At 41.6% G+C, this 10,308-nt stretch overlaps 4 protein-coding genes across 4 annotated transcripts; 2 read left to right on the top strand and 2 right to left on the bottom strand.

The window, feature by feature from the left end:
• Nucleotides 1-909: 909 nt before the first annotated feature.
• Nucleotides 910-2,963, bottom strand: LOC125763727 (NADH dehydrogenase [ubiquinone] flavoprotein 1, mitochondrial). The gene is made up of 4 exons (XM_049427148.1): nucleotides 2,792-2,963; nucleotides 2,410-2,667; nucleotides 1,259-2,335; nucleotides 910-1,193 (listed from the first exon to the last, which is right to left on the bottom strand). Exons 1-4 carry the CDS (start codon nucleotides 2,838-2,840, stop codon nucleotides 1,114-1,116), a joined length of 1,464 nt encoding a protein of 487 aa, XP_049283105.1. The 5' UTR covers nucleotides 2,841-2,963; the 3' UTR covers nucleotides 910-1,113.
• Nucleotides 2,964-3,405: 442 nt separating this feature from the next.
• Nucleotides 3,406-6,083, bottom strand: LOC125763730 (zinc finger CCCH domain-containing protein 11A-like). Its single transcript, XM_049427151.1, has one exon. It carries the CDS (start codon nucleotides 5,620-5,622, stop codon nucleotides 5,197-5,199), a length of 426 nt encoding a protein of 141 aa, XP_049283108.1. The 5' UTR covers nucleotides 5,623-6,083; the 3' UTR covers nucleotides 3,406-5,196.
• Nucleotides 6,084-6,374: 291 nt separating this feature from the next.
• LOC125763729 (E3 ubiquitin-protein ligase PPP1R11) lies at nucleotides 6,375-8,856 on the top strand. The gene is made up of 2 exons (XM_049427150.1): nucleotides 6,375-6,593; nucleotides 8,166-8,856. The coding sequence occupies exons 1-2, from the start codon at nucleotides 6,498-6,500 to the stop codon at nucleotides 8,535-8,537; spliced, it is 468 nt and encodes a 155-aa protein (XP_049283107.1). The 5' UTR covers nucleotides 6,375-6,497; the 3' UTR covers nucleotides 8,538-8,856.
• Nucleotides 6,692-8,101, top strand: LOC125763728 (succinate--hydroxymethylglutarate CoA-transferase). Its single transcript, XM_049427149.1, has one exon. The coding sequence runs from the start codon at nucleotides 6,793-6,795 to the stop codon at nucleotides 8,080-8,082; it is 1,290 nt and encodes a 429-aa protein (XP_049283106.1). The 5' UTR covers nucleotides 6,692-6,792; the 3' UTR covers nucleotides 8,083-8,101.
• Nucleotides 8,857-10,308: the final 1,452 nt, after the last annotated feature.

The following is a 10,308-nucleotide window of genomic DNA, read 5'->3' as shown; positions in this document are numbered from 1 at the left end:
TCTACATTTAGCTAAATTCAAATGACAGATTCAACAAGCACCAGAATTCCAGTATAAATGATAGGTAGATTAAAATTTGTTTCTTGTTCTTATCGATAATGATTTAACGATCATGCAGCAATATTGTTAGTAATTACTTGAAGCCAATGTGAAATTTCCCCTATACCGAAGTCGGAATGAGCAACAAGATTACCTTTAGTACAGAACTAGTTGTGATCGTTTTGTCTGCCCTCGGCAAGCATTGAACAAGACAAATGTATGTGAGATATGTGCCTAGTTTATGAATTCTTGAATGCCGAAAAAATTAGTTGACTTTTTCCATTTCAATGGTATCAGTGCAGAACAATTTGATAACACATAGGCAACCTTGAAATGGGTAAATACTCAACGAGCCTGTGTATATTTTGAAAAAAATCATTAAACGATCAGTTCAACGACCAACTAGAGGCTCCACAAGCAAATTATGTCATGCTACTATTGAAGAAATCCGAAAGGCAATCAGTCGGCTCAGGAATAGCAAGACACGCGACACCGACGTAATAGTAGCTGAACGGATCAAGAATGTATTTGCAGCACTATAACACGAAATTGACCAAATTATTATTAAGGTATGGAATAACGAAACGATGCCTCGTGATTGGAATATTGGCACCATCTACTCCAAGATACATTCGATAGACATACATATATGTACATATTCATATACATTTCGGGCAATATGCGAAGCTTGAACAAGCCATGAAAGGGATACCACAAAAAATGTATTGATGGTCAGCCCACATGCAGGCTGTGGACCATTCTGGTACAACATCTTTATAAATATACTACATGATAAATAACTACATGACAATAAATAACTTACATGATATCTCGTTGCGGCCGTTGATCCTAAAACACTGATTAGTCGCATTTGTTTATGTCTAAGTAGTACGGCATTTATTTATTTTGTTGATATCATACTCAAAAACTTCATTTAACAAGCATCATCAAACTGATTTGAAGGTTTTACATCCGTACGACGTGCGGTGCCCATTTTCGTGTTTTAATATTCAATCCATCACTACAGCAGCGTCATTTGTAGGATATCAACGTGAGCGAGATAGTTAATCGTTTCTAGTTCTTACTGGCAGCTTGCTTTTGCTCGTACTGCTTCATCCTAGACTCAATTTCCGGACGGAAATGTCGAATAAGGCCTAGAAAGAAACAAACATGTAAGTGTGATGCACATATCTACTGAGAATTTTTCTATAGTGCTTACCTTGAACTGGCCATGCAGCACCGTCGCCTAAAGCACAGATGGTGTGTCCTTCGATCTGTTTGGAAATTTCCCACAACATATCAATCTCTGCCGGACGTGCATCGCCGCTTACGAAGCGATGCATAATCTTGTTCATCCACGAGATTCCCTCGCGGCACGGTGTGCACTGACCGCAGCTTTCGTGTTTGTAGAACATAATCAGACGCGAGATAGCTTTGATGATGTCCGTCGATTTATCCATCACAATAATGGCAGCAGTTCCCAAGGAGGTCTGAGCCTGCACCAGACCATCGAAATCCATCAACACATCCTCACAAACCGACTTCGGAATGACGGGAGTAGAGGAACCTCCGGGAATAATACCGAGCAGGTTGTCCCATCCACCACGAATGCCTCCGGCATGGCGTTCAATCAACTCCTTCAGCGGAATCGACATTTCTTCCTCGACCGTGCACGGCGTATTGACGTGACCGGAGATGTTAAACAGCTTCGTACCGGAGTTACGGGTGCGACCGAAGCTGGCAAACCAAACACCACCTCGACGACAAATTGTCGGTGCCACAGCCACTGTTTCCACGTTAGAGACCGTCGTAGGACATCCGAACACACCGACATCGGCCGGGAATGGTGGCTTTAGTCGCGGCTTACCTTGCTTACCCTCAAGGGATTCAATGAGGGCGGTTTCCTCACCACAAATGTACGCTCCAGCACCGCGATGCATAAAAACGTCAAAATCGTAACCGGAACCACAGGCATTCTTACCGATTAAACCCGCCTGATAAGCTTCCGCGATTGCCAACTGCATATTGGAAGCTTCGTTGTAGAATTCTCCACGAATATAAATGTAAGCTGCCCGAGCTCCCATTGCACGTCCTGCGATCAGGCAACCTTCAATTAGCTTGTGAGGATCGTGGCGCATGATCTCACGATCCTTGCACGTTCCCGGTTCGCCCTCGTCGGCGTTAACGACCAGATACTTCGGACGGCCATCAGAAGGTTTGTTCATGAAGGACCATTTCATACCGGTCGGGAAACCGGCACCACCGCGACCACGCAAACCTGACACTTTGATTTCATCTAAAAAGGATAAAGATGGGAGAAGGTCAAATAAACATTGAATTTAGGGTTTGATGATACACTGCTGCACTTACTCAAAATCCAATCCGTGCCCTTCAGTAGGATTTCCTTCGTCTTGTACCAATCGCCGCGCTTGAGGGCGCCTTTCAAACGCCAGTCATGACGACCGTACAGATTGGTGAAAATACGGTCTTGATCGGCCAACGCACCGAACTTGGTTTTTGTTTGCGGTGGTGGTGCGGATGCTTGAGCTGACTGGAGGCGCACTTGCTGCTTGTTATTACAACCAGCAACAACCGCAGTGTTGCGCAGAGCTGCCGGAACAAGAGCAACTGTGCAAAATAGATTTGGAAAAGTTAGAATATTACGCGAAATTACATAATTTACACCTGTCTTGTAGCCAAGGAAAACAACATCGATAATTTGCGTTCGTGGCGAACTACTGCATGTACCTACCTAATTGCTGCTTTGGCATACAATTAATACGCACTAGTGCGTTTGCCATTGTTTGTTGTTTCACTACGCGTGACCTTTCTGCTTTTTTCGAGAAGATCTGATTCCTCGCGACGACGAACAATTTCGCGATATGATGAATGAAAATAAATACCAAGGTCAATAGAATATACAGATCGTCCGTCAAGTACAATATGACAGCATACAAAGGGACGAACGGACAAAAAAATCGATAGGCCTACCTCATCTATATATAGCTGTTGCATGTAACTGTCAAAACTGACTGCAAACTGCCAGCGTGTGGTGTATACGAAAGATTCGTTAAATTATTGTGAAATATTTCACAGTTCGCATTTCGTCGCTTCAAAAACGACTGCACGGAAAGAGATTCATATTTTTTTTCGCTTTTATCCAGATATATTGCAAAACTACCCACTTTCCCTATTCGAATCGGATCGAAGTGTATAATTGTGAATTTTCACTGATCAAAACGATCATGTCAGATTCATGATATTCAAAAGAAAATATTCTTTCCATCCATAAAGTAACGCAAGTTCCAGACATCACACAAACTGCGGTGCTGTTATGCTTGAGCTCAACCGAAATAAAACGCTGCATTAAATCCATTGATTACTTGTTTATTACGTTTAAATTTTGCGATTATAGTCCACTTTATTTTGCGCCCAATATCATTTAACTCGTGTTCAAGGTAGTCATTCAATTGAGAATGCAAATCCGAAAGAAACCTTTGCTAGATAATAATGTTTGTGACTTTTATTTCCTTTACTTTTCTTAGGTTGCAGATAGACCATGTTCGTTTTCTTATCTCATGTGTTACTGCTTCAAAGAATAGGATGCAGAATGCCACCCAAGTATATTTTTAAAAAGCTATTGTTGATCAATTTCATCTTTTGCAACCGGTACTCGTCATAAACTGGACTGAACAAAATGAAAAAATCTCTATATCCTGCAAGGTTTTCATTTCTATGGAGTACACGGGGCGAACAAGTGTGCTAAGCTGTCTTTGTTGCATCTGTCGGTCCTATTATGTCGTGATCATTGTTCAGAGTATTTCCATCTGCTTTTTAACGTCTTCAATTTATTCCTATTTGCATTCACAATGACTTCGGTTTAGCTTGTTTTTTTGTTTTAGCATTTTTCTACACGTCTGCTGTGTGTATGTATAGAATGGTTACCATTATGTTCATTTTCGTTTCATTTATTCCGTAGAAAGAGTTCCATTCGTCTTACTTTCGTCGCTTGAAATTAACGTCCAATGCTAGTGAATCTCGATTATATTTTTAACTTCCTGGTGTACTTCTAGACTTCAATTTTCATTGCAATGTTCTAGTGCGTTCATCTGTTTTTTTGTTGCTATACTCCCTTTAATTGATATACTAACTTGCATTGATTCTATTTTTATTGTTTTTCCTTATTTTTTCAGCATTTATGTTGTTTTGTTTCGCATAAGGAACTTTCAATCACAAACCTTCACGAAAAACCAACGAAACTTGCATGTATCGGAAAACCAGCGGTTGTACACTATCTATTGAAATGGCTATGGATCTACTTTCTGTTACTTTTTGCTTTTGATTTACAAATTATGAAAGTTTGCAAATGAGTATCAACACAGCGAAAAACAATGTAATAACCTGGTACTAAGTTGGGTAGTGGAGCGATTTGGTTTGGTCGCGACTTTAATGTGTGTTTGTGTTTGTATCTGGGTGATCGTAGTTGATCTTTTCTTCTGCAGTTTTAATTGGACGCATAATATAAATCAAATTCAATTACGTAATATTCCTTTAAATTGTAAGTTCCCAAAAGTGTTCAATAATAATAATTCTTGTTTCGTGAGCCACATGCAGATTGAACAAAAAGGACCCTACTGCCCAGTCCTACAAATGGTTGAACATTGGCTCTATTTAAATCGCTCTGTTTTCAGTTCATAACTTTTATTCGGACAACGGAAAGACGACTGTCCGAATAACGGATTCTACTATTTTTTTTCTTCTCTTTGTTTTGCAAATTCGAAACCGCATGCCACACAAGGAGGCGCATTATTCAACTGTAAATTTGATGCTGTTCGAGATATTAACAATAGTATGGTAAGCAAGAAAAAATAATAAATATAATAAATACAAACTAATAGCTGATTATTTCCCAACCCATTTAAGGATATTGTATAATAAATACGCCATGTAAAGCGTCGCAGAAGAGAAAGGGATAGTGCGTAGAGGAAGCGTTAATCCTGTGCACTTGTTGTCTATCAGGATCTGGGCAAATCGGCGCGCACTCACACACTTTAGCGTGGAAAGACACAATACAGATGCGATTCAACTTCCCGCATGTTTGGTCGCCATTAGAGCTTTGCCAAGCCGTTCCTCGGTACAGATGCAAATGCTTGTGTTTTAGATGATTCTCGGCAGCAAGGTTGCATAGTTGTAGTCCAGCACAACGGCGGTCGAAGTCGAGTGCATGAGATGGGCCGCGGCTGCGTTTGCTGCTGCGGCAGCAGCTGCCGGTTGCACCGGAACGCCCACATTGCTCGTCGTTGGCTGCGCGGGCTTCGGAATCTTGTGCTGAAACACACAGTGCGGCTTGCGGCAGCCGCCTGGTTGATCCTCCCAGAAGCACGGCGTGGCTGAGCGCGGCTTTTCGATCTTCATGTGGCGCATGGTGCAGGTGCGGTTGTAACACTTGCCCTCCGCCCACAGCTTGCAGGTTTTCTCATGGCCGAGTGCCGCCGGTTCGTGGCGATACTCGCAGTTGGTCCCCTTTTTACATGTCGAATAGTAGAAAAAGTAGCAATCGTGCAAATTCCTCGGAAGGTCCATAAATGGCGGATGGACCAACTTCCGACGAGGGGGCTGCTGCCTTTTCGACCGAAGAGCAATTTTTGAGCCCAAAGCTTGACCTCGTCTGCGGGGCAGTTTCTCAGTTACGATCGGCGTCTTGATGGTTTTTTATCGGTACGGTTTAGCCTGAAAGCAGTGCCTGCTAGATGGCCACGCAACGCTGGTCGCACTTCGATCGGAGCTTGCAACCAAACCTCACACGGACACTTTCTTTTTTCCCACCTCCTCCACCAACACTAACAGAGTACTGCACAGTTTCAAGTGAACGCACGTTGCGGAGTTCCCTGTTCGGGGATGTGCGGTACGTTCTTTTTTCACGGGATTGCACTGCTTACCGAATATCTCACATGGAGATTATTCTAAGGCCAGCGAACAAGAAAGAATTAACCAAAACTGGAATATGTGAACTTTTGTTGTTGTTAAAATATTGTAGAAGTGTGTTTATTCGCACGTCATTTCGATACTCTGATTTCCCAAGTACCAATTTCCTACAAATTCTTCCTATATGAGAAATCTTTGTGAAAACTAAAGAAAAATAATTGCAGTTTGATAACGTTTTTAATTTTAGTGCTTTAGGCAAGTACTTTGTGGAATAAAAACGAAAACCGTCGCAGTAATTTTTATTACCCTTTGACAACTGTACATGCGTGCTGACATTGCTCGTTTGGTTATTTGGGTATCGTCCGAATACCAACACTACTACACTTTTCTATTTACATCCAACATTCGGGCAGAAACGTCAACGAGTTGAAAAAAGTAAAAAACGCAGTTTGGAAAATTAAAGAAAATTTGTATCCAAAACGGCGCACTAGGTGCGAAAATTGAAGCCTTTGTACTCGCTGCTGGAAACATCAATGAGCGCTGAAACTCCAACCGGTATCGGCGGAACCATCACCGAAACAGTCCTGCAGAATGAGTCGATTCCCGGCACGAGCAGCAGCAACCATCAGGCAAGTAGCATCACACAGGATTGTTATGCACACAACGGCGGGGCTTTATCGGGATGTGTGGGTAAACATTCATAAATCCACACTGTGTATTGGAAGTGGTGTTGCTGCGTAGCAAACTTTTACGCCCCACCTGTTTCCACCTGCGCTGCGTTATCTCTTGTGCGACAGTTAATTTGCGTAGGTCATTTGTTTCGGGAGCATGTTGCTTAAGTACTTGCGCTTCTCTGTTCACCACTATGGCATCTGCCGTGCGAATTATAGCTCAGCGACAAGACCATCTGCATTCGATGGTGGCAAACAGTTTCCTCTCGAAGGAATCCGAATCCTTGATCTGACGCGCATCGTTGCCGGCCCGTACTGTACCATGGTGCTGGGAGATCTTGGCGCCGAGGTGTACAAGATCGAGCGACCATTTGAGGGTGATGAATCACGGAAATGGGGTCCACCGTTCATGCGCAATTCGAAAGATTCTGTGTACTTTATGGCTGCGAATCGCAACAAGAAGAGCGTATGCGTGAATTTGAAAACAGGTCGTGAGGTGATCTACGAGCTTGCCAAGAAATGCGATGTGCTGGTGGAGAACTACGTACCCGGGAAGCTGGACGGGCTCGGGCTTGGTTACAATGCGCTGAAAACAATTGCCCCCTCGCTGGTGTACTGTTCGATTACGGGCTTCGGATCGGAGGGACCGTACAAAACCAAACCCGGATACGATGTCATCGCTGCCTCGATGGGTGGACTGCTTCACATTACCGGAAATGAGAATGGACCACCAGCCAAAGTCGGTATTGCTATCACAGATATTGCAACGGGATTGTATGCGCACGGAGCAATACTTGCGGCTCTTTTACAGCGATACCGAACCGGACGGGGACAAAAGATCGATGTGAATTTGTTTTCCACACAAGTCGCTTGCTTGATTAATGTTGCAAGCAATTATCTGAATGCCGGAAAGGAAGCGAAACGCTGGGGTACGGCTCACGAAAGTATTGTTCCGTATGAGGCATTTAAAACGAGCACGGGCTATATTACGCTCGGATGTGGCAGTGATGCCCAGTTTGTATCACTCTGCCGTTTGCTGGGAATGGATGAGTTACTTCAGGACGAACGATTTGCTAACAATCAAACGCGTGTTAAACATCGGAACGAGTTGATTGCTATACTATCGGACATCCTGCAGCGCAAATCTTCCTCGGAATGGATGGAAATTTTCGCAAACGCTTCGTTTCCTGTCGGTCCGATTAACAGTATGAAGGAAGTGTTTGAGGATCGCCATGTGCAGGCAATTGGCATGGTTAAGACTCTTCCCCATCCGATGGCGGGCGAAGTGAAACTTGTAGGCCCACCGGTAGTGTACGGGGAAGCCAAGAATGAAATTACATCCATTCCACCACAGCTCGGTCAGCATACGGACGAGGTGCTTCGTAATTTGCTTGGTTATGGAGACGCCGAAATGGAACGATTGCGGGATGCAAAAATTATACAATAAACAGATAATCTTTTTTTTACTTTTACGAATACAGTACAGTACCATGGAAAGAATCTAAACATATGTTTGTAAATGATTTTCAGGACCCACCAGTATTACGGTTGCGGTTGCAAAAGCCTCGTAATGGCAAAAAAGTACAATGGACGAATGGGACCGTCGATAATGAACATATGAATAAGAAAAAGTCGAAATGCTGTTGCATCTACGTAAAACCACGAGTTTTTGGCGAAAGCTCGTCCGAAAGTGAGGATGAGTGTGAGCATTGTTTTGGTCACGTTGAGCTGAAGAAAAAAAACCAGAAAGTACCACCGATGCCTGCCAAACGAGACGATGGCGATAACGGCGACGACGATGACGGAGATGCAAATCATTCGGATGATATCGATGGAACTTCCAATGGACCAGCCGCAAACAGCAGAGCAAATGAACCTTCGATGGCACCAAGCGGAGAATAGTTTCATAAACAAAATGCTATCTGCGTGTTGTTTAAGATACAATTTTTACATGAAACTACTACCACAATCGGCACCAATGATTGAATTCATAAATCGCTTCGGCAAAGTTTGCAATATTGACGAACCTGTAATAATTTATCATTTTGAACCAAATGTGTACATAAATATATCGTTAATAAACTGGACATACAAATAAGGCGAAAGTTATGCGGGTCGCAGACGGCGAGAGAAATTAAATCAAAAGTGAAAGAATGAAAAGAGCGATCGAGAATTCATTTGAATTTCAAAATCATAAACCTAAATTGAAAAATTAGGTTAACCCCGGCTCTAAACGCTTAGCAATTGTCGCGTTTGCGAACGCGAATCAGAAAAATTTTGTGAAACTCCATATAAAAAAAATTGTGAAAAGTCGCTATACGTGTATTTTCAGCGAAAAATCGCGATTCGAAGCGCGACTTGACGCCATGACAGTTTTCTGTAATAACAAGGTAAACATGGCAATACCAAGGTAAACTAATACAAATTAAAAAATTAAATATTTTGAGTGTTATTAAATATTGTAAATTAAATTAACAAATCGAGTGCTATTTATTTTTTAAAAGTACGCAGGATTTGTATATAATTATTGTGAATGTCAATATTATTTTTAAAACAGAAGAATCGTTGTTAATTCAAAACAAAAATCCCATATCGTGGACAAATGCTTCAGAAAATAGAAGAAGAAGAAGACAAATGCATGGCTGCATTGTTTATGAATTTATTACTTGTATGTTGAAGTTGCTTGAACAATATAAATTAATTAATAATTAATTAGTAATTAATTGAATTAATTGATTAGAAAAAATATTAGATAGTCCACAGCGATCCCTTTTGGAAGCTGTGTTGGAATCGTGGTTATGAATACCTGTATATTGATGGTAGTTTGGAAGCTGTGTTGGAATTGTGGTTATGTATACCTGTATATTGAGGGTACGGTGACGGACATGAAATGAGAAAGGAGCCATACACGTTTGATTACCCGTATTCGAAGATTTTTACCTTTATGCTACTCGAAGCTGCCGATCCCAATTCTATTTTGCCCGGTGTATGACGCAGTGGGCAAACACATCTTCGTTCACCTATTTATCTTGTTACAATTCTTCCTGGCTACCGGAAAAAATTATAAAAAGATTTTCCAGCGTTAAACACACAAGAAAACAAAACGGACCAATCTGCGGTACTGTTAGCAACAGCCGTTATTTGTATCACAGGAGTTAGCAGCATCCTGCCACGAGCTTTCTTGATGGTCCATTGTTTTGAAACATCGTCACTGGAGTTAAAAAACTTGCCTTTCTCATCAACTTCATCAAAACAATAAATTTACTATTTATTATAATTTTCTTTGTTTAAATTAATTTAATTTAATTCGAAATTAATTTCCCGCTACCGGCCAGATTGAAAACATAAACAAACCTTGCACGAAAAAACTTAAACAACCTTGAAGTCGCGCCGAAAGTCGCAAAATTTTTTGGGAAAACTGTGCTACGATTGTCGCGTTCGCAAACGCGACAATTGCTAAGCATGTAGGCACGGGGTAAGGCTGAATAAAAGAAGATTATTATTTAAAAAAATGAAGATTTAAGTTGAGTAAATAGGCTTTATTCTCTCCTGTTCGGTTGTATACCGCTAGCAGTATAGTTGTCTTTACATGTGGAGAAAGGAGCTTTATAGTTAATGTTTAATTTGTTTTAGTATTCGTTTGAAGCCCAAATCCAATGATGGGTTTGGTTGA

Source organism: Anopheles funestus, chromosome 2RL, assembly GCF_943734845.2.
Source record: "Anopheles funestus chromosome 2RL, idAnoFuneDA-416_04, whole genome shotgun sequence".
Taxonomy (NCBI): Eukaryota; Metazoa; Arthropoda; class Insecta; order Diptera; family Culicidae; genus Anopheles; species Anopheles funestus.
Note: the sequence above shows the minus strand (reverse complement) of the source record. Positions and strands in the feature narration are given on the sequence as shown.